At 38.5% G+C, this 24286-nt stretch overlaps 1 protein-coding gene and 1 pseudogene across 23 annotated transcripts in view; one reads left to right on the forward strand and one right to left on the reverse strand.

Annotated features, from left to right (window-relative positions):
* The window catches only part of PPHLN1 (periphilin 1), a 213014-nt gene that overhangs the window by 183898 nt on the left and 4830 nt on the right, over positions 1–24286 (forward strand). For 19 of the 23 annotated variants that reach the window (XM_058426506.1, XM_058426508.1, XM_058426507.1 and 16 more), the window contains 2 exons: positions 21796–21910; positions 23130–23230. In XM_058426506.1, coding sequence (XP_058282489.1) covers positions 21796–21910; positions 23130–23230 — 216 coding nt within the window. The other 4 variants (XM_058426519.1, XM_058426520.1, XM_058426517.1 and 1 more) reach the window with 2 other exon arrangements.
* On the reverse strand, positions 12586–14826 carry LOC116481084 (RNA-binding protein FXR1-like; annotated as a pseudogene).

Consider the following 24286-nt stretch of genomic DNA (forward strand, 5'->3'; position numbering starts at 1 on the left):
CTAATTTTTATGTTTTTAATAGAGACAAGGTTTCACCATCTTGGCCAGGCTGGTCTTGGAACTCCTGACCTCATGATCCACCCGCCTCAGCCTCCCAAAGTGCTGGGATTACAGGCGTGAGCCACCCCTCCTAGCCAAAACCTGTCCTTTTCTTTGACCAACAAGCAGTTTTTGTTTTCTCATTCATCTTTTCACAGAGATCCTAGCTTTATGTAGACCCCTCAGATCCAACTCACTCTTACATGGGCTCGAGGTAATGTCTGTTATCCCTACCAGGCTCTGATTATTGGCTCTTTGGGGCAGCCATGGCTTCACCACTGTATTAGCGTATCACTCTGATTTTTTGCTTTCTCTTCATCAACAGCTCCTGACAGTTTAAAAGAATGTGTTTCCAAATTTTTTGACTTTTAAAAGAATGTGTTTCTAAAATTTTTGAGGCAGAAGAATTTTCTGAGAAATGTAGGGTGTTGTTTGGTCCTATCTTCATTTTACATGTTTAAAAAGCTCAAGTGACTTGTTCAAGTTTATGCTAGAAATGGTAGAACTGTGACCACTTCTTATTTATTGCTTTCTAATATGCTTATTTGCCTTAAACTGAGATTTAAAAATTAGTTCCAGTTAGAACCAAAGAAGGCCTTTCTGTGGAAGTGACATTTGATCAGACTCTTAAAATTCAGGTAGGATTCTCATAGGTAGAGATAGGAGGTAAAAGGTTTTACATAAAGGTGAATGACATGCATGTAAGTAGGAAAATAGGGAACTATAGGGAATAATCAACAGTTATAAGTCGTTTAGTGTGGGTAAAATCATCTTACACTTGTATTTTTAAAATCTTGCCTTCTGTACAAATCTCGCCTCCTGTACCCTTCATTCTCCCATTCTACTTCCCAGTCACAGCATTTATTGCATTGAATTCAGAGTACAAATTTTTATTTACTGTGGTAAATTAGAAGGAGCTTGAATAGTCTTGAATAATGATCGCAGAAACTTTGTCTTGACTTGGTAGAAATTGGAAGGAAGTGTTCTGTTTCAACCCCAACAGGTGTAGTGCAATTCAATTCTGGCATTAACCACCTGGAGTCAGTGCATACCCCACAATTAAAGGGCACAGTGTCCAACAGTACTGCCCTTACTTCAGACTTCAGCCTCACTTTGAGAATCCCCAGATCACCTGCACTTCTGTCAATTGGCTACAAATCCAGGGTTTTCCATGGCCCCATAAGATTCAAGAATATGCTAGAACAACTCATGGAATTCAGGAGAGTGTTATACTTATGATTACAGTTTTATTATAAAGGGTACAAATCAGGAAGGAAGTGTTCTGTTTCAACCTTAACTAGTCTACTGCAACTCAATTCTGGCACTTACCACTCAGAATTAGTACAGACCCTACAAGTTAAAAGGCACTGTCTTCAAATAATGACTGAGAAATTAAGGTGATATGGAAAAGGATGTGATTATATAGACTGTATTTTACTGAAATTTGTAGATTTATATTTTACTGAATTTTATAGGTAGAAAAAAGATAATAGATAGCAATCCAGTATCATTTTATGAGGATAGGTGGATCAGAGCCAGATTGTTGAAAAATTTGAAAGCCAGAAAAAAAGTGTTTGAATTCTATTGATGGGCTTGTGGATGAATTTTGATTGTATGAGTATTATGATTAAGATGTTTGTTGGAGGATTGTGTGGCAGGCAAGTAAGTAAAACTTAGCAGCCGATTTGTCTGTTCATCTGTTTACTTTTGAGCACTTGTGAAAGAAGAAGAGTAGAATGAGAGACTGAAGAGGAAAAGCAGAATAACTGATAAAGCAAAGGGGCTATCAGTCGCACAGATACAGGAACTAATCTTGAAAATTCAGAGAAACGCTTTTCTGAGATAGGAAAAAAGGAAAATAAAGGACAACATTTTTGAGGTGGACGGGAGATGAGTTTGGGAAAGAGGCAGTTTTGCTAAGAGTAGGGGGAAATGGGATAGGGAGGAGGGGGAGTCCTATCAGCAGTTGGAGTTCCTGAATTGGGCATGCAAAGGGCTTAGAATACCCCATATGTTACATGTTGATATGGAAGTCAACAAGAGAGACTAAGGAGTTAATGGTGGATCAAATAATTACAGTTTTGGACTTTTTCCAACAATTCACAGCATTCTTTAAGGGTAGAAAGGCAAACCGGATTGTTTATCCATAATTGACCAAGTAAGAACACTTCAAATGTTATTAAATAAAAGTTGCCCCCTGATAAGGTGGTGAAGATGATGATTTCATAGAAAAAAAAAATAACGACACAAACTTAGTCTCTTTTACTTTTTAACTCAATTGTTTATTTGCCAAGAAGTTCGACTAGTTCTGTGAGTAACGAGATTGTTGGGATAGTTCAAAATTAAAAAGACAAGTGATAAAAATTAAACTTATATCCATAACTCAGCTGAACTATTGATCATAATGCTTCTAAAGAGGGAAAAAAGAAAAGAAAAGCCCTAGTTTTTTCGTTTTTTTTTTTTGTTTTGCCAGGTGAGTGGTATCTCGATCATGGCGTCTCCTTGCCGCCTCCTAAGTGTGGCCTCCTGTGGGCCATCGGCCTAATCAACCCAGGAAATGGGGAACGTATTTAAAATTTTCCACCTAAAAGGAATGAACAATACTATTTTAAAACAAAGATGAGCACAGCAGAGTATTTTGAAACTCAACCTCCCTAACCAAATGGAGTATTGCAATAATTTTTTTTTCCTGATGTGTAAACGTGTTAAATGCAATGGCTTCTCTATTTGAAATCCTCCAGTTGTTTCCCATTATACTTAGAATAAAAATCCAAAGTCTTCACCATGGCTATAGAGACCTGCTAACTCTGTATACTACCTCACCCTCCAAATTTCTTTCATGTTACCCTCATGGCTCACTGTTCTGCAGTCATACTACCCTCCTCTCTACTGGGCATGCATTTTCCCCTTCTTGAGAGCCTTTCTTGATTATGACTTCTACTAAGCATTCTCTCTCTGGCCTCTGCTAAATGTCACCCTTTCCCTAAAATTTTTCTTTATCTCCCTGACCAGTCTAAGTAGTTCTCCATCATTGAACCTACTTTATTTCCTTTATAATAACTTATCACAATTATACATTTTTTTGTTTTAAACATTTTAAAAATATCTTTCCAGCTAAAAAGAGAGTTTCCTGAGGATAGGCACTACATGTTTTTTTCACCACTTGTACTGAGCCTTCACTTAGTAACTCCTCAAATGTTTGTTGAATGAATTAATGCTTTCTAAGTATTAAGTGCTTTATTACATTCTCTCATTTAATCCTCACAATGGGTAAGATATTATTATAATTCCTGCATTACAAATAAGGAAACTGTACCCCACAAATATATAAAATCATTATTTGTCAGTTAAAAATAAAATTTAAAATAAAAACAAAAATTGGGGCTTTGAGTAGGGTTACCTAGCACCCCAAACTTAGGGCTTTGCAACCATAAAATCTTCATCCCTCTGCCACATTTCCCTGTCAGCTCATTAATAGTTTAAATTCTTTCATACGTGTTTAAAGTAAGAGAGAATGACATTTTAAATGCTTAGAGCATGTTTTTCTTTTTCTTTTCTTTTCTTTTTTTTTTTTTTTTTTCGAGATGGAGTCTCACTCTGTTGCCCAGGCTGGAGTTAAGTGGTGTGATCTCGGCTCACTGCAACCTCTGCCTCCCGGGTTCAAGTGATTCTCCTGCCTCAACCTCCCGAGTAACTGGGATTACAGGCACCCACCACCACACCTGGCTACTTTTTGTATTTTTAGTAGAGACGGGGTTTCGCCATGTTGGCCAAGCTGGTCTCGAACTCCTCACCTCAGGTGATCCACCTGTCTCGGCTTCCCAGAGTGCTGGGATTATAGGCATGAGCTGCCGCGCCTGGCCTTTATACTTTTCTATATAGTAGTTGCATCTATGGAAATTAAAAATTGAAGAGTAGAGTGGCTTTTAGTTTCAATTTTGAAGATTGAATTGTAATTAAATTATATCTGTGTTGTTTAGTATGAATAAGAAGTTACTTGTGTTGGTCATTTTTGGCCTAAGTTGAAAGAAAATAAATTATACCTGTGGTAATATTTTTACATTTTTTCCTTTCTGTGTGGCATATTTGTGGATGAGTGGCTAATTTCCCAAGATTATAACAAGTTGATTCTTACTGTACAAAGTATTTGAATTTGAAACCTTCATATGTAATTATATCTGTACATGATGACTTGAAGGCTAAGAAAGCAATTTAACCTGATTTCTATATGGATAGTTGCGAGTGTGTTCAGTATGTGAGGAGAATGATTGTTGCTGCTTCTACTGCTTCTAGAAGAAATATAGGATATCATAATCAAAATTGACTTTTAAAGTTATATTTAGGTTGTTCCAATTTAATTAACATGACTTATTTGCCATCAAAAAATAGAGTACAGAATGCAGCTGCTACACAACTGAGCTATATGGGATAAATACTGGCTTGAATCACTGGAGAGGATTCAGTGTTAGAGGAAAGATTTAGAGCTTTCCTGTCACACCTACTCAATAGACTGAAAATTTTTCCTTTCGTTTTTACATATAATATGTTTACCTTTTAATTATTGCTTCATCTTAATAATATACTTCTTAGTGTCATCTTGAATGGTACAACTCTTGGACTAGTTTTGTTTGAGAGCGTGTGTATACTTTTTTAAAAGACTATAAATAGGTTTTTAGACATTTTGAAACTTGTCTCTTTGTGTGTATGTGTGTTTTTCTCTTTTGGTGTTTATTGTTTTCTGGCGGAAATTGTATGACTGTGCAGTGAAGCAGGGTATTTCTAAATGATTTTTTTTTTTTTTTCTGAGATGGAATCTCACTTTGTCGCCCAGGCTAGGGAGTGCGGTGGCACCATCTCAGCTCACTGCAACCTCTGCTTCCCAGGTTCAAGTGATTCTCCTGCCTCAGACTCCTGAGTAGCTGAGATTACAAGCGTGTGCCACCACACCCAGCTACATATCCTTCCTTCCTTTCCTCCTTCCCTCCTTCCCTCCCTCCCCTCCCCTTCCTCCCTCTCTCTCTCTCTCTCTCTCATTTTGCAAAGCCTACTGTCAGCAAGATTCTGTGTGTAATTTTATATATGAATAATTGGTACTAAATACTGAGAAGTTTTATTTGTTAAAAACAAAAAAGTGATAACATTATATTAGCTTTCAGGATACTGTGTTTTAGGCTTTTCACTATTTTGAAATGACATTATAATGTCAACTTTCTTCCCTGGTTGATTTCAGAACTTGTTTGTTACAATTCACCTTCTGTGTAATTCTAAATCTATTATGGTTTTAATTATAATCTTAACCAAGGAATAATTTTTATTGACCACCTCCCTTTGAACAGATTTATTCACTAATATCAGTTATTTTGCATGTGGATCAGTTGGTTAGGATGATCAAAATGTCTAATTAAAATTTGAGCCGGGCGCGGTGGCTCACGCTTGTAATCCCAGCACTTTGGGAGGCCGAGGCGGGTGGATCACGAGGTCAGGAGATCGAGACCACGGTGAAACCCCGTCTCTACTAAAAATACAAAAAATTAGCCGGGCGTGGTGGCGGGCGCCTGTAGTCCCAGCTACTCGGAGAGGCTGAGGCAGGAGAATGGCGTGAACCCGGGAGGCGGAGCTTGCAGTGAGCCGAGATTGCGCCACTGCACTCCAGCCTGGGTGACAGAGCGAGACTCCATCTCAAAAAAAAAAAAAAAAAAAATTGAGCCAAGGCTAGAATATTTGATTTTATAGTTTTAGATAAATCAGAGATAATTAAAAATCAGCTTTTTCTCAGCCTTACACTGGGAGGCTCTGAGGTAGTTGTAAAGGAAGTGAAAGAAGTGCTTCTGTCCTCAAGATAATGGAGGAGGTAGGAAGGACAGAAAGATACATACGTTTCTTAAATATTTAGAGTAACCTAGAAAAATTGATCTAGAAAGACTCTGTGAAAACTATCTTTATTTTATTGATTGATTGATTGATTGATTGAGATGGAGTTTTGCTCTGTTGCCCAAGCTGGAGTACAGTGGTTCGATCTTGTCTCACTGCAACCTCCTGCTTCCCAGGTTCAAGCGATTTTCCTGTCTCAGCCTCCTGAGTAGCTGGGATTACAGGCATACACCACCACGCCTGGCTAATTTTTGTATTTTTAGTGGTGATGGGGTTTCGCCGTGTTGTTCAGGCTGCTCTCAAACTCCTGACCTTAGGCAATCCACCTGCCTCAGCCTACCAAAGTGCTGGGATTACAGGCATGAGCCATTACGCTGAGCTGTGACAAATATCTTAGACAAAATTTTGAAGAAATTAGAGAAGCAGCCAGGGGAATGCAGATGGCATATGAGAGAAGGTAAAATGCTTTAAAATGTATGGTAGATAGTATTTTAATGGGTGATGAGAAAGTTTTAGTAGCTAAGATTTTGTTGAATTTAAGTGGATTAGATCAGAAGCCGGTGGGGCAGTATACTGGGAAGGTTGGAGGCTTTTTTTGGTGTAGGATTTTTGTTATTTCGTTTGTATTTTAATTTTATATTAAGGAAGATGGCACCTATGAATAAGAAAGTTTAGAATAAAAATAGGCTAGAAGCAAAACTGCTAGAAAGAAAGCTACTGTGCTGTGATGTAATAGTGCTGTATTGGTTAGGTCTGTGCTAGTGTTATGAGTGTAGAAATAGTGAAACCAGAAGTAAGAGTGCACAGGGTCAGATTTCAGCACTAATGTTACCTCTAAAGGCATGTAATCAGCCCTTTTAAAAATAGTACAATAATTTAGCAGTTAATTTTTACAAATGATTTAGTGTTTTTCAGAAAATAAGTCAAACCATAAATAATAATTTCTGGACTTTTAAATACTACAACACAAATAACACTAAACCCTCAGAGAGCAAAGCCACATTTTGATGTTTATGCTTTTTATTGTGATAGGACACTGAAAATGTGTATGAGGAGAAGAATGGTTTAATGCCTTTTTCCAGGATATGTTTATATGAAAAATCTCTATGTTGTATCTACATGAGCACATGGTAATCTTCCATGAAGTAAGGTTAAAGGGGAAATGACAGCCTACTGTTTCTTTTGGCTCTTGTGCTAAGTTGATCAGCCTTCTGACTCTTATCTGAACCAATCAAATGTTCAGCACTTCTAAAACAAAGATTTTTATTTCTGGCTTTCCCTGTTATTCTTTCCTAAAATTGACTAGTCATTCCAGTTTTAGTGATTTTACTAACCAAAAAAGTTACAATTTTGTAAACTAATAGTTCAAACTTAAAAAATCAATTTTAATAAGCATGCTACGACTGAAAATATGTATGGCAAGGTTCATTTGATTTTTAAGGATTTCAGTAGAATTTCTTAGTTATAACACTACCATTTTTGCCCTTGTAATTTCTAATAAATAGAAATACTGAGTTGTGTTCCTTAATACTGGCTTACCCCAAATTATCTGCAAACAATACATTAATTTGACTGGATTCCTACCTCAAATCCTTGGCTGTAGGTAAATTCTATTTCAAAAAGTCTTCTTGAAAACAAGATTGATATCTTCATTTACTAAAATTTAATAGCACTGTGCTTAGTAACTAACACCTGGTATTTACCTTGAGCAAAAAGTGGAAGTAGCAATATGACTAGTTGATGTAATAATGACAGCATGATTCTAACATTAGTATGTTCATTTTTGTGCACAGTATTATTCTAAGTATTTCTCTGATTCTTGGAAGGAACTTAATATCATTTGAGAAGTCAGTAGCAGTTTATATTTGTATTGCCAACTGGACAAATCAAGATTAATTTTAATTCATATACCAATTACTCTATGAATTTTGCTATATGGACTAGAAAATATCTACAGACAGATCTTGAAAATATGGACTTCCATTTATATATAATAGTATTTATGGATTTTCCCCACTGTACATAATGCCTTCAGAGATAAAAGTAAAATAATGAATTATTTTAAATATTAATTAATTTTAACCTACTTTTAATCTACCTGATACTGCAGTTCCTATTTTTAAAATGAAGCTGTGCTATTTATATTAGTTATGAATAATTCCTTTCTTCTGGAAAGAAAAAACACATCTTGGAAGTATTCAGAGTGGTATTGTATGTTACCTAATTGAAAAGTCCCTCTCTGGGAGAAGTATGATTAAGTATACTGATAATATTCTATTATCCTACATTTGTATATGATGAGCTGAAAGCAGATACATTATTTTTTCCAGTAGAAGTAGCAATAGCTATATTTTCAATGGAAACTTTAAGGATTAGTAATTGTTTAGCTTTTAACATGGACATTTTTTTTTTTTTTTTTTGAGACTGAGTCTCACTCTGTTGCCCAGGCTGGAGTGCAGTGGTATGATCTCAACTCACTGCAACCTCCGCCTCCTGGTTCAAGTGATTCTCCTGCCTCAGCTTCCCGAGTAGCTGGGACTGCAGGCATGAGCTACCACGCCCAGCTAATTTTTGCATTTTTAGTAGAGATAGGGTTTTACCATGTTGGCCAGGCTGGTCTCGAACTCCTGACCTCAGGTGATCCGCCCGCCTCGGCGTCCCAAAGAGCTGGGATTATAGACGTGAGCCACCGCACCCGGCCGACCATGGAAAATTATAGCCTATCTTTAACTATGTTGAATAGAGGCTTGTGAAGCACCTTTGATGGGTTTTACAATTACATTGATGAGAAAATAGATTTATAACATCATGATGGCGTTTCTGCCAATGTTAAAGCACTGCTGATAGGCAGGCTGCAGTGCAAGTATAATTGCACAGGCCTGCACTGCTCCCAGAAGGCCAGGTAACATCTATTCCATGAAGCGGGCCATCATGGTAGGTATCTGGAGAAAGTTTAAAAACATTATAAAACCCACTCAAACTACCTTCAGCAAGTAAAGGCAAAGTATTGAAAATTTGCAGGGTTTCTCATGTAACAGGACAGAAACCAAGTTTAGAACCTGGAACTAGAAGACCACGAGGCAGCTTGTTTTCTTCCATAATTTCCCTCTTTCTTCCCTTGCCTCCTTCCCCCACCTTCCTGCCATCCCTGTTTCCTAGGTATTCCTTGGTAATGTCAACATCATAAGCCCAATTTTTTATAAGCTAGTGAACTCTAGGATTCATCTTTATTACTAAAACTCTTAAATCCTGTCTTCTACAAATACATATTTTTCAGTTGGCATATAATGTAAATACAGCTTCGGGGGCCTATCTTAGGAGGTTGAGGAGGGAGCAGCTAAACAGAAACTGCCTATTTACTGGAGCTGTAGGTAATCCTGACCACCCTGCACTAGCACTTTCTGATCCTGTTACCTCCTAGCTACCCCCACTCGCTTCAGCCACAAAAAAAGAGATTATGGCATACATTTTGAAAGTCTCCCAGAAATACTGCATGAGCGAAGACTTATTTTTCTTGGGCTGAAAAGTCACGATACCTTGATACTATAAAAAAATGAAAGTTTTCCTAAACATACAATATACAATAGAATACTACTTAGCCATAAAAAGAAATGAATTAGTGGCATTTGCAGTGATTGGGGTGAGATTGGAGACTATTGTTCTAAGTGAAGTAACTAACTCAGGAATGGAAATCCAAACATCGTATGTTCTCACTCATATGTGAGAGCCAAGCTATGTGGGATGCAAAGGCATAAGAAAGACACAGTGGACTTTGGGGACTCAGGGGAAGAGGGTGGGAAGAGGGTGAGGGATAAAAAAGACCACATACTGGGTGCAGTGTATACTGCCTGCTTAGGTGATGGGTACACCAAAATCTCACAGATCACCACCATAGAACTTACTCATGTAACCAAACATCACCTGTTCCCCAACAATAACCAGTGGAAATTTTTAATATTTAATTTTAAAAAAACCGAATTTTGCCTTTTTAACTTCCTTTTTTTTTTGTTAAGCTTAAGGGACTTTCTAAGCGACAGATATCATTTAGGGAGCCGAATTGCCATCTTAAACTGTGATCTGTTTCATTATGATGGATGTTTTGGACATGACTTGGGAAATGTGCAAATTAAGCCTACCCCTCCTTTTATTAAATATTTATTATTCTCAGACACAACAATATCAAAAGCCAAATGAAATTTTATCATCTTGCAAAATATTTGTACCCATTTTCTCAGCATTTAGAACTTCAAAGCCTATTTTATTAGGTATTAAATTGCCTTTCATCCTGTGTTCATTATGAATGTTTTTCTTTAGATTTAGCCTTTTTATATGTTTTGCATCTTAGAAATTCTTTTCCCAAGCCAGTAATTGACATTGAATACAAAATTACTTTTCTCAAAATTCATTGAGCAATGAATACATTGGTTTTTTTCCTAATCAACAGTCTTTAGTTGTTTGTTTATTGCCTTTTGAATGAGAGAAAAAATGTCTACAGCGTTTCTGCCATAAATTATTTTAAGTCTAAGAATTTGGTCTTTGCCTTACATGGTCATATCTAGCTCCATTTTGATTGCAGTCTACTATCTTTCCCAAAACTTCCCTGTATTCCAAGATTCATTAGTCTTTAAACACTATGCTTTTTGCTTCCAAGGTGCTTAGAATAGTTCGCGCTGTCTTAGTGCTCCCCGCAACTCCCATCATCTTTTATTTGGAATAATTACAACACTTTATATTTTATGGCATTTACCATATTCTGCCTTGTTGTTTGGTTATTTTTAATGTGTTGGTCTTTTTACTAGAATGTAAAGTCCTTGAACAGAGCATGTTGTACTCTGACCAATTCCAGTGCTTTAATATAGAAGGTGAGCTCTAGTTGTGTGGCAGGCACATTTATCTGTCATTCACACTCATGTCAGCATTTGCAGATTCATTAATATCTAACCCATATCGAGAAGATGCAAAGCTCATCCTCCAGGGTCAAAGCAGAACAGATCCGTCTTCATTTTATTTTGAACATTTTCGAACATGAAGAAAAATTGAAGAAATTGTATGGTGCACGCTCATATACCCATCACCTGGATTCTATAATTAAGCTTTTGCTCTATTTGTTTTGTCACTTATCTTTCCATTTCTGGATATAATAAGAAATATATATTTGGCCTCTGCCCCCATTTCTTGGCACACAGCTTGGAATCTTAAAGTGATAAGTGTCTTTTTGTATGTGAATGAGGTAACCAATGGCCGGGGGAGCTCCTGGATAGCCTCTGTTTAGAGGCTGATTGCCCAGGGAAACCAACCATGTGTTTAGAGAGTTGGAACTTTCAGCCTACCCCCTTGACCTCTAAAGGGGTGGAGAGGGACTGAAGGTTGAGCCGTTCACCAAAGGCCAATGATCTAATCAATTGTGTTTTTGTGATGGATCTTCGATTTTAGCTGCTCTTCTCTTTCTATCTCTGTCTCATACACACACATACACACACACACACACACACACACACCCCTACAATTGATACTTGAACAACTCAAGGATTTGTGATGCTGTCCCCCCCACACCCTTAACATTTGAAAATTCAAGTATAACTTTTGACTGCCCCAAAACTTGACTAGAGATAGTCTGCTGTTGACCTATCAATAACATAGTCAGTTAACACATATTTTGTATGCTATATATATTACATATACTATATTCGTTTTTTTTGTTTGTTTGTTTTGTTTTGTTTTTTTGAGACGGAGTACCCAGGCTGGAGTGTAGAGTGCAGTGGTGTGATCTCGGCTCACTGCAACCTCTGCCTTCCCGGTTCAAGCAATTCTCCTGCCCCAGCCTTCCGAATAGCTGGGTTACAGGCGCCCACCACCAAGCCCAGCTAAATTTTGTATTTTTAGTAGAGACGGGGTTTCACCATGTTGGCCAGTCTGGTCCCAAACTCCTGACCTCAGGTGATCTACCCACCTCGGCCTCCCAAAGTGCTGGGATCATGAGCGTGAGCCACTGTGCCTGGCTAATACACTGTGTTATCACTTTTTTTTTTGGGAGATCAATGTTTATTTACTATCTGCATACAAAAACATATTGTACATCAAACAACCGAAATTAAAAAAAAAAAAAAGATACTCTACTGAAACGTAGTTTATATAGAATAAACCTTCTGGAAATTAATATTTTCAGTAGTTCCGGTTATGTCTGAATGGACATGACTAATTCAGCTTAGTGTTTTAACTAAAGCTATGTTTGATTTTTAAATACTGTACACTTTAATAAATAAACCAAAGCCTCAATGTGGAACAGTCACTGCCAAATATCACCCAGTGTCCCTGCAGATGAGAGTTTAACAAATGTATTCCAGTGGTCTGCAGATTTTTCTCTATATACAGCATTTAAAAAACACATTAAAACAGACCAGTTTCCAAACTAAACCAATGGAGAAATTACAGTTCAGTGCAAAATATTTTAGACTGCATTTTATTCTAGTTTTCCTCAGATGAAGAAGTGGTTGCATATTAAAAATGTAACAAAAGCAGCCAATGCTTTCATAAAGAATATTATGTTAGGGATCCCACCTCACCCACCACCCCCCATCTGCCATATTTTGAAAAGAAAATAATATTTCTTATAGCCAGCAACTTTTTTTTAATGTTACATATACTATTCTCAAGGAACATCTGATGATTTATAACCCAGTAGGTGTCAAAGTATGTTTAACATATGATTTATTCAGGATCCCTCCCCTTTTTGAATTCCAAATGGTAGAACTGAAAGTGCGATGTAAAGACTGGCAATCCATATTCTATCTTTGGTAAGCTTGTACAAGCACTGTTGTAAATGTAATGTAAAAGAACTGTAAACTAGGAACTTCTTCAGTTTATGAAACACCATGCAGGACTGCTGTTTCTTGACTGTTTTCTTCTTTTAAGGTATTAATCTTTTCTTCTCCTGGAGTATGCTGTAACTTAGAAATGTCATTGCCAGAAGCACTAGTCGGGCTATTTATTGCCTTTTCTGAAGGACCATGCTCTTCAATCACATGTTTTGCCTAGCCCATTTTCAGTAACTGAAGCTGTATCAGTCATTCCATCCATCAGAACAGCATCTTCATCAGTCCTTTGTCTACGAGACCACGTATGACGATTAGTACTGTGATGAGATTTGCTGGCATCAGTGTCTGCAGTCTGATCTGATTCTGTATTATCAAGTAAGCTGTATGGATTGCTGTCAGGATCTTTGGGCACAGAACTGATGGAGGATTTGCCACCACGTGGTCCACCACGACCTCGACCCCCTGAAACACTTCTGCATCTTCCTCCTGGGCATCTCCTGCTGTCATGCTGATGTCTGCATCGATCATCTTCTTCAATGACCAATCACTCAGCTTGTCTTTATCCTCAGATTCTATTTCAGAGGGGTTAGACAGCTCAGAATTTGTACCATAACTGGAGGTGTAATTAGGGCCCTGACAACCTCTGCCTCTTCCACTATAAGACCTAGAACCAATCTGTTATGGCTGCTCATCAATCTGTAGGCATTCTATTCTTAGCTGTTCTACTTCCTTTAGATAAGCAATATGGTACTCTAAAAGAACTTGCACATTTCCAGTGGTTTCTTTTTTTTTTTTTTGAGACGGAGTCTCGCTCTGTCGCCCAGGCTGGAGTGCAGTGGCACAATCTCGGCTCACTGCAAGCTCCGCCTTCTGGGTTCATGCCATTCTCCTGCCTCAGCCTCTCCGAGTAGCTGGGACTACAGGCGCCCACCACCACGCCCGGCTAATTTTTTGTATTTTTAGTAGAGACGGGGTTTCACCGTGGTCTCGATCTCCTGACCTTGTGATCCGCCCGCCTCGGCCTCCCAAAGTGCTGGGATTACAAGCGTGAGCCACCGCGCCCGGCTCCAGTAGTTTCTTTAGTGCCAACAAATACAAATGGAATCATACCGTCTTCTCTGGGTAGTTTATTTTCACTGTCACCTTCAATTATCACCCGAACCATATCAGATTTGTCCACTGTTTCTTGAATAACTTTGCCATTTTTTCCAATTACTTTTCCAGTGAGATTCTTAGAAACCTGAATAAAATCCTCCACAAATTCCAAGAAACCCCTAGCCTTTTTTACAGCATCAGCAGTCTCTCTGTAGATTCTAAATGTTCCAGTGTCTTCATCTAGCTCAATGCGGTGACTCCAGGAACCTTCCTAGCTTGCTGAATGTTACTACCATGTGTTCCTATTGCCACACCCATTAAATTTTCTCTCACAACAAATTCCTCCTGAAAAGCCGCTGCAAGTTGTTTTTTGCATTCTGAATGCTTAGTGATCTCTTCATTTCTGGTCATAAGCATCAGCTTCATACAAATACTTCACAAACGCATGTCACTTAAGATGTTTACTTTCTTCACAGTTGCTTCACTGGCAGACAGTATCATTAGCTGTGTTGTTTCTGGATGGTAAAAAATTCTGCATGCTCCTACTGCTTTCTTAAAATCTTTATGTGCATTTTCATTAGCACACGCCTCTCTCAGATCCTCAGGAAAATCCACTGTGCATTTAAAGAAGGTATTTTTTTTGACGGTTTTATTTTTATTGACAGGCCAAAGTTGTTCAAATGTGACTATTTCATTGTAAGTAGCGTCACAAGCAGTATATTCAATGACATAAAATTCTCCTTTCATCATCCAAACTTTAGCCACCCACCATCCACATGGCTCTTGGTCATTTGCTCTTGAATATACCTCTACTTCATCTCCTTCACTAATTTATTTTTTTATATCAGGTGGTGGAGGTAATCTAACCTCATTAAATGGAAACTGGCATTCTGGTTGCCAATTATTTTCAAAAGCAACTGTAAGGGAGTCTTCATGAACATTTTTGGTAAATCCCTTGTAGAAAGCCCCGTTGGAGCTGCGAACCTCCACCATCAGCTCTGGCATGTTGGAACCACAAAAAAGAAAAAAAAAAAAAAAAAGTATACACTGTATTTTTTTTTTTTTTTTTTTGAGACGGAGTCTCGCTCTGTTGCCCGGGCTGGAGTGCAGTGGTGCGTTCTTGGCTCACTGCAAGTTCCGCCTCCCGGGTTCACGCCATTCTCCTGCTTCAGCCTCCTGGGTAGCTGGGACTACAGGCGCCAGCCACCATGCCCGGCTAATATTTTCTATTTTTTAGTAGAGACGGGGTTTCACCGTGTTAGCGAGGATGGTCTCAATCTCCTGACCTCGTGATCCACCGGCCTCAGCCTCCCAAGTGCTGGGATTACAGGCGTGAGCCACCGCACCCAGCCCACACTGTATTCTTAAAGTAAGCTAGAGGAAATAAAATGTTATTAAGAAAATAATAAAGAAGACAACATATATTTACTATTCATTAAGTGGAACTGGATTATCATAGAGATCTTCATCCTCCTTGTCTTCACATTGAATAAGCTGAGGAAAGATAAGTTGGTCTTGCCATCTTAGGGGTGGCAGAGGTAGAAGAAAATCTGCATATAAGTGGACCCACTCAATCCAAACCTGTATTGTTCAAGGACCAACTGTGTGAGATGATAGATATTACTCTCTATATGTATCCCATAACATGTTGTAAACCTTAAATATACACAATAAAATTTATTTTAAAAAAACATAACACCACCAAAAGTTCAGGGTTCAGAGGGCTGCTGGGTTGCTGAACAGGTGGAGCTGCTACAAAGGTGGCATACCCAGAGTGGGCACAACAGCCCCATACCTGTTCCCCCATACCTTGCCCTACATATCTCTTCTATCTGGCTGTTCCTGAGTTGTATCCTTTTATACTAAACAGTATTTGTGGAGCTGGAGACCATTTTCCTTAGCAAACTAACATAGGAACAGAAAACCAAATACCACATGTTCTCATTTGTAAGTGGGATCAGAATGATGAGAATACATGGACACAAGTGGGGGAACAACGCACACTGAGGCCTGTTGGAGGGTGGGGAATGGGAGAAGGAGAGTATCAGGAAGAGTAGCTAATGGATGCTGGGCTTAATACCTAGGTGATGGGATGATCATAAAAGTTGGAAATAAAAATAAATAAACGGTATTTGTAAGTAAAGCGCTTTCTGTGAGCTGCTCTAGCAAATGATTGAACCTAAGGAGGGGCTTGTAAGAACCCTCAATTTATAGTTGCCTGGTCAGAAGTTTTGGAGGCCGGGGACCTGTGAATTGGTTTCTGTATTGGGGGTTAGTTTTGTGGGACTGAGTCCTTAGCCTGTGGGATCTTAACCCCAGTTGGTATCTGCCGGAGAATTGATGTGTGGGCATGCCAGAAGTGAAGTGTTGAGTATTATGAGTGAGGATACAGTAGGAGAGGAAATAAGTTACTGTTTTTTTATGTTTTTGTTTTTCTTTTGTTTTTTGAGACAGAGTCTTGCTCTGTCTCCTAGGCTGGAGTGCAATGGTGCGATCTCAGCTCGCTGCAACCTTAGTCTCCCGAGTTGAAGCAATTCTCCTGCTGCACCCTCCCCAGTAGCTGGGACTACAGGTGCATGCCACCATGGCTGGCTAATTTTTGTATTTTTAGGAGAGACAGGCTTTCACCATGTTGGCCAGGCTGGTCTCGAACCCTGACCTCAGGCAATCTGCCCGCCCTGGCCTCCCAAAGTGCTGGGATTACAGGCGTGAGCCACCCCGCCCAGCCCTGTTTAGGTCTTATATTTAAATTTTGTGGAATCTGGTTTTGGCATTAACTATTCTGCAATGATTACATTATTTGGAATTATTTCTTTTTTATATGTGGAATTATTTCTTTTTGTCTAGTATATTATGATTGAAAAAACTAATAAGCTGAAAGGGATAAAAAAGTCATAAGGATTTATCTTTGGTTGAGTTCTATACATTTATAAATTGGTATGTATTTGTGTATGAGAATTCTATAAACATTGATTGTTGAGGCTTTTTAGCATGTCCTTAATTTATAATTGGTTTTGCAGTTGCTTCCTTTTGTGGTTGTAATAATTTCACTCACATATTGAATGTAGGCACTATAGCTCTGATCCATATGTTCATAATGCATTTCTTAGCAACCACCAGTGTTCTTTTTAGGAGCTGTGTTTTTAAGAGGCATTGGGGCTGCAGCTTTGAGGAGGACTCAAAGATATTTTTTTCTATTAATACAGCACAAGCAGCAACATAGATTACAATAGTTTTACACCTTCTACATTACTATAGACCAAAATTAAAGGGTTTAAACTTATCTCCAGTATTTAATATCAATGTGCTATCACTTTTTTCCTGACCTCATCAACACATTAAACATTATAAATGGTTCCTTGTATATTATGCCCCAATTGGAGTTTCTTTTTTTAACTTATTTTTATATACCTTTCATTAAAAGATTGTAGAACATTTTACAGATGCTAATTTTATTTCAATGCTCCTTTAAAAGTTGTAAGCTTTTATTTTCCACCTTAATGGTAAAATAGTTGCAAATATGTATTTAATTTACTAGATTACCATTTAACCATGACAACTTTCCCTTCTTTTTACTCCTCAGTCCTCCATGACAACTCTGCTAAATAGAATTGTCTGCAGTGATGAAAATGTTTTATATCCTCATGTCCAGTATGGCAGCCACTAGCATTTGAAATAGAGCTAGTGTGACTGAGAAACAGAATTAATTCTATTTCACTAATTAAAAATAAAATATAGTTACATATGGCTAGTGGCTACTGTATTGGACAGCACAGCTCTCCAGTCTCCACCATCCCAACAAACTGCTCTTGTGGTTTACCTCCTAATTGCCAAATCCAGTCAATATGTTTCTTTGATCTTTCTCTGGCATTTGATTGACTGTGTCCTTATTTTATAAACTCTGTCTTTGGCATCTGTGCCTTCACTGTCTCTTGATTCTTAATTTTTCTGTGGTCTTTTCTGCGGATGATATCGATGGTTTTAGATGTCTGTACTTGGCTCTTACTTTCTCTTAAAGCACACTTTAGCTATTCATTCAACATTTACTGAGTATCAGTCTTGTGGTGCTAGGAAGAACTTAACTCCCTCCTTCAAGAAATTCCCCTGGCCTCAGCCGGCATTACTGCTAAAGATTATAAAATCGATCCCTTTCTCACTTCCATTTGTTTCTTAAGAAGTCCAGACTCATGTACTTAACCTCCTATTGATAGTTGGTTCTGGCTGTCTCATGAGTGCCTCAAGTGACTACTTAGTACTGAACTTATCTCCACTCCTATATAAAAGTAAAAAAACCTTCCACCTATCACTCTTCACATTATTGTATATCTACTGCTTCTTAATTACAATATCCCCCCCTTATCCTTAGGGGATATGTTCCAAGATCCTCAGTGGATGCCTGAAACTCAGGTAGTACTGAACCCTGTATATACTATGTTTTACCAATCTGACAACTGAGAGGGCTACTAAGTGACTAACAGGTGGGTAGTATATAAAGATTGAATATGGGACAAAGGGAGGATTTATGTCTTGTGCAGGATGAAGCAGGATGGCACAAGATCTCATCACACTACTCAGAACAGCATGCAGTTTAAAACTTAAGAATTGTTTGTTTCTGGAGTTTTCCATTTAATATTTTTGGACTGCAGTTTACAGCAGGTAACTGAAATCTCAGATAAAGTGGGGACTACTGTACTTGTAAAGCCTCTAATCTCATCTTTCTTTCACACATCTTGTCATATTTATTGTCCTGGCTCTCAGGAGCAGGAACCCAAAGCATAGATTCATGCTCATTTTTCTCTTCCTGATACATCCAAAGGTTCCAATTTCTACTTGTAGCTCTTTCCCTCTTTGTTAATTTATTGGTTGATGTCTAAGCTCCTTGAAGGAGCTCTTTATGATCTCCTTTCAGGGTGAATATCCTACGCTTTAGCTGTGCTAAGCCAATAGCATTCCCCTCAAACACCATTTCCTTTTCCTTTTCTTTGTTTTCCTAGAGAGAACTTATCAGCTCTAACACTATTTTCTACTACTCCCTTCTATAGACAAAGTCAGAACAGTTGTTTCTCCTCTTTCCATCATCATCACTATAGCTGCCTTAGATTAAATGCTTCCTATGTGGCAGGCACTATGCTGAGTGTTCTGCATTATCTTACTTAATTCTGAAACAGCACAGTCAGGTATAGGTACTGAAACTCAGGCACAAAAGTTAAGAAACCCCTTTTTCTTTTTTCACTTTTGTGTGATTATTTTTGAAAAAAAATTTTGATTTTATTTTTTGGAGCTGTTTTAGATTTATAGAAAACCTGCAAGAGCAAAGAGAGTTCTTATATGCCCGTTCTCCCTACACAGTTTCCCCTATTATTAACATTTTGCATTACTGTGATACACTTGTTATGATTGATGAACCAATATTGATATATTAATATTAACTAAAGTCCATAGTTTACATTAGAATTCACTCTTTGTCTCCTACAGTTCTGTGAATTTTGACAAATGCATAATGTATCATTCAGTATCCTACCATACAGTCCCATACAGCATAATTTCATCTCTCTAAGAAATGTCCTGTGTTCCACCTGTTTGTCCCTTCCACTTCCACCTGGCAACTAATGATCTCTTTAGTGTCTATGGGTTTTTGTTTTTGTTTTTTTAATAACCAGAATGTCATATAGTTGGTATCATAGTGTATAACCTTTTCAGACTGGCTTCTTTCACTTAAGATTCTTTGGTGTCATTTTGTGGCTTGATAGCTCATTTCTTTTGATGAAAAGTATTCCATTGTATGAGTATACTGCAGTTTGTCCATTTATCCATTACAGAACATCTTGGATGCTTCCAACTTTTGGCAGTTATGAATAATGTTGATATAAAGATTTGTATGCAGGTTTTTGTGTGGACATAAGTTTTCAACTTCTTTGGATAAATACTTAGCAGTGGGATTGCTGGATTGTATGGTAAGACTATTTTGCTTTGTAAGAAACTGGTAGACTGTCTACCAAAGTGGTTGTACCATTTTGCATTCCCACCAACAACGAAGGAGAGTTCTGTGGCTCTACATTTTTGACAGAAATTGGTGATGTCAAATTTTTTTGTGGATTTTAAGCTGTGGATTTAAATTTAAATCAAATTTAAGTTTAAGTTGTGGATTTTAAGCATTCTAATAGATGTGTAGTGGTATCTCACTACTCATTGTTTTAATTTTCAATTTCCTAATAACAAATGATGTTGAACAATTTTTCGTGTTAATTTGTCATCTGAATGTCTGCTTTGGTGAGGTGTCATTCAGTTTTTTGCCCGTTTTATAATTGGGTTGTTTCTTACTGTTTTCTTGTTTTTGTTTTGTTTTTTTTGTGACAGAGTCTTGCTCTGTAGCCCAGGCTGGAGTGCAGTGGCACGATCTCGGCTCACCGCAACCCCTGCCTCCCAGGTTCAAGTGATTCTCCTGCCTCAGTCTCCCGAGTAGCTGGGATTACAGGCATGTGTCACCACACCCAGCTAATTTTTTGTATTTTTAGTAGAGATGGGGGTTTCACCTTATTGGTCAGGCTGGTCTTGAACTCCTGACCTCATGATCCGCCTGCCTCAGCTTCCCAAAGTGCTGGGATTACAGGCATGAGCCACTGCGCCCGGCCCTCTTATTGTTGAGTTATAAGTTCTTTGTATATTTTAGATACTAGTTTATCACATACGTGTTTTGCAAAGATTTTCTCCCAGTCTGTAGCTTGTTTGTTCATGCCCTTAGCAGTGTCTTTCACAAAGCACAGATTTTTAAATTTTAATGAAATCCAATTTCTTGGGTTTTTTCTTGGATTGTCTTTGATGTTATATTTAAAAGTCATCGCCAAACTCAAGATCACCTAGATTTTTTCCTCTGTTATCTTCTGTAAATATTATATGTTTGCATTTATATTTAGGTCTGTGATCCATTTTGAGTTAACATATTTTTGAAAGGTATAAGATCTGTGTCTAAATTATTTTGCATGTAGGTAGATATCCAGTTGTTCAAGCACCGCTCAACTTGTTGAAGTTCAGTGAAGTCTTGAACGTAACTGTCAAGTTGAAGACTATCTTTTCTCCACTGAATTACTTCTGTGCTCTGTTTAAAAGATCAGTTCACTGTATTTGTATGGGTCTGTATCTGGACTGTCCTGTCCTTGATCTTTCTGTCTGTTCTTCTGCCAGTGGCATACAATCTTGATTACTGTAGCTTTACAGTACGGTGTTTTGTTTTTTGTTTGTTTTCTTGTTTGTTTGTTTTGAGACAAGGTCTCACTCTGTCACCCAGACTGGAGTGCAGTGGCACAATCTCGGCTCACTGCGACGTCTGCTTCCCAGGTTCAGCTATTCTCCTGCGTCCGCCTCCTGAGTAGCTGGGACTACAGACAGCGCCACCACGCCCAGCTAATTTTTGTATTTTTAGTAGAGATGGGGTTTCGCCATGTTGGCCAGGCTAATCTGGAACTCCTGACCTCAGGTGATCCACACGCTTTCACCTCCCAAATTGCTAAGATAACAGGTGTGAGACACCACACCAGGCCACTAAACAGAATTTGTTATCTGATCATGATTCAAACAAAGAATCTAAAGTTAGGGGCTCAGAAACTTTTTTCTTCCAAACAAATAAATGAACAAAGTCATTGATATGTCTTCCCTAGCCTTTGTTCTTATTCCCATCTCTAGTCTGATGTCCTTTGAGTAGACTGCCTTACACGGACAAATGCCATGCCAAACTTCTACATTCAGTAATGTGGTATGTTAATGTTTTCCTTCTCATTCAGGTATTGTCAGCAGATCTCAAGGATAGAGGTTTAAATGGCCTCTGGTAATAGTGACAGTGCAAGGGCGAGAAAGGTTCCGCTTTCTCTATTGTGTCTCTCTTTCAGATGTCAGCATCAAAATTCTGCCAATTCAGTCAGCTAACTATTTGACTAGTTATTTTCATTCTCAGCTAACCAGAATGTGTTTTACCTTTTAGGTTTACCGACAAGACTGTGAAACTTTCGGGATGGTGGTGAAAATGCTGATTGAAAAAGATCCTTCATTAGAAAAGTCTATACAGTTTGCATTGAGGCAGAATTTACATGAAATAGGTGAGCGGTGTGTTGAAGAACTCAAGCATTTCATTGCAGAGTATGATACTTCCACTCAAGATTTTGGAGAGCCTTTTTAGATTTTTTTGCTCAGGCCAAAAAAAAAAAGAAAACAGTTTCTAAAAATTTTTTTTCCTGGATTGTGTAAATTCTTAATATATGGAATTTTTGTGATGCAGAGAAATACTTTATGATAGTTGACAACATTTCAATATTAAATAAACATCTAAAATAGTCTGTTTAAAATGTTTAATTCAAATTTTTGTATTTGTTGTAGAGATGGGGTTCACCATGTTGGCCAGGCTAGTCTCTAACTCCTGGCCTCAAGTGATCTGCCTGCCTCAGCCTCTCAAAGTGTTGAGATTACAGGCGTGAGCCACCGCTCCCTGCCCAACACATGATACCATCTGAAAATGTTAGAATTCTGAGTTGTGATTTTATTGACTTGTTGCTTGCTTTTTCTTAGGCTTTGTAACTTGTAATATGTTAAAGTGTACTATCCTAATAAACTGAATACTTTGGTATCTTAGAGAATATTTGCTTTGAGAATAATTCTCATTCAATGATAAAATAGAGCACTTAAATCTCTGACAGATACCTCAGAAAAAAATCCGTTTTTCCAAGTAATGAACTCAATGTCTTCTATTACAATAATCCTGAAACTCCTGACTCTCTCACTGATGTATGAGTCTTAAATAATATCATATACAAGACTAATAAATAGAAGAGGCAGTTTGAGGTGGAAGATGAGGGATATTTTAAGTTTGGGAGTGTAGGAGATCAGTCAGGGTGGTAGGAGAAGCTATAAGGAAAGACGCAAACCTTCTTGGAAGGCTGGGAGGTTTTGCAAAGCTTCAGAGAGAGAATAAAGCTGAAGGCAGCCAATTCTCTTACCCTGAGGCTGAGGGCGAAGAGTAGGTAACAAGGTAGTGTAAAGAAATTTATCTAGATAAGTTTGTTTACATATGTCCTCCGGAAACCAACCTTTGATCATCGAGTGCAAGACTGCTCCCTGCAAAGGGGGGCGACAATGTTCATTACTCACAAATTGTGTTGGCTTCAGGCCTTTGGCATTCTATCTGTACCGAATAAATACAAGCGGCTCCAGCTTATCAGGACTGCACTCTCTTTTCGGCTGCGCTAAAGCCGGCAGTCCCCTAGCCATTCTCACGCAAAATACCTGCGTCTGAATACTCCTTTCATCCGGTCGCTCGGCCAGAGTCTGCAGGACAGACTTGGCAGCAGGTGCCCCCTGTGAGGAACGCTGAAATGGATCACGACGGAACCCCCGAAAATGAAGGCGAAGAGACTGCGCAGTCAGTAAGTCATTGGTGCCCGCTCGGGATTTCCAAGTTCAGGGGAATTCTGAAGCTAGGGTTTCATCATGGGATAACAGCTATCCGCACAACAGAAACAGTATATAAAAGTATTGAAACAACTGCTTAAAGCTAGCGGAGCCTCGGTTTCGCAGGCTTAATTAAGGGACCCATTGCAAACTGTTGTTTCCCATAATCCATGGTTCCCAGAAGGAGGCACGCTGGACCTAGAGCTTTGGGAAAAAGTGGGGAGAAATCTTAAACGATATCATGCACAAGGGCAGTGGGTCCCAGTAACATCTTTAACATTATGGGCCTTAGTTAGGGCTACTTTGGCCCTGCTCTACACAGAAGAGCCTAAGAAGGGAAAGGAGGAGGAACCATCACCTTATCGCCTCCTCTTCCTCCCTTAGTCCCGCTGTTACCAGATAAAGATACCAAAGAGGAAACGGAGGTTTTCCCTGAGCACCCTCCCCCAATAAATTGGAAAAAAGACAAGGGATACACTACAGCTATGGGACCCTGTCTTAGGCAAGTGGCCTTAGAAGGGGACCTCTTGGCCTGCCCAGTGATACAAAATTGACAAGGCAATCAAGTATATTAACCCATTACTTTTTATGCTTATGAAGAGATAAGAAAAAGCATTAGAGAAAACGGAGCTGCTAGTAGCCCATATACGAAAGGATTAATTAAGGCCATAGCAGCAACTTCCGTATAACCCTATAGGACTGGTCAGTGCTAGCTAAAACAATTTTAGAGGCCAGTCAGTACCTCTCCTGGAGGACAGAATTTGATGAATTACGTAAACAGCAAACCTCTTTCTAGTAATAGCCACTGTTACAATTCCTCCTCTATCCCTGATGTGGCTGTCTTAAAATCCTATTTGGGTAGAACAGTGGCCTTTAAAGGGAGAGAAATTACAATGGAGCCAATGAATTAGTTGAGGAGCAATTAAAAGCCAGCCATGTAGAACCATCAAACAGCCCTTGGAATTTGCCCATTTTCGTCATTCCCAAAATGTCTGGCAAATGGAGACTTTTGCATGACTTACAAGCTATCA

The sequence above is a fragment of the Hylobates moloch genome, unplaced genomic scaffold (assembly GCF_009828535.3).
Source record: "Hylobates moloch isolate HMO894 unplaced genomic scaffold, HMol_V3 SCAFFOLD_13, whole genome shotgun sequence".
NCBI lineage: Eukaryota > Metazoa > Chordata > Mammalia > Primates > Hylobatidae > Hylobates > Hylobates moloch.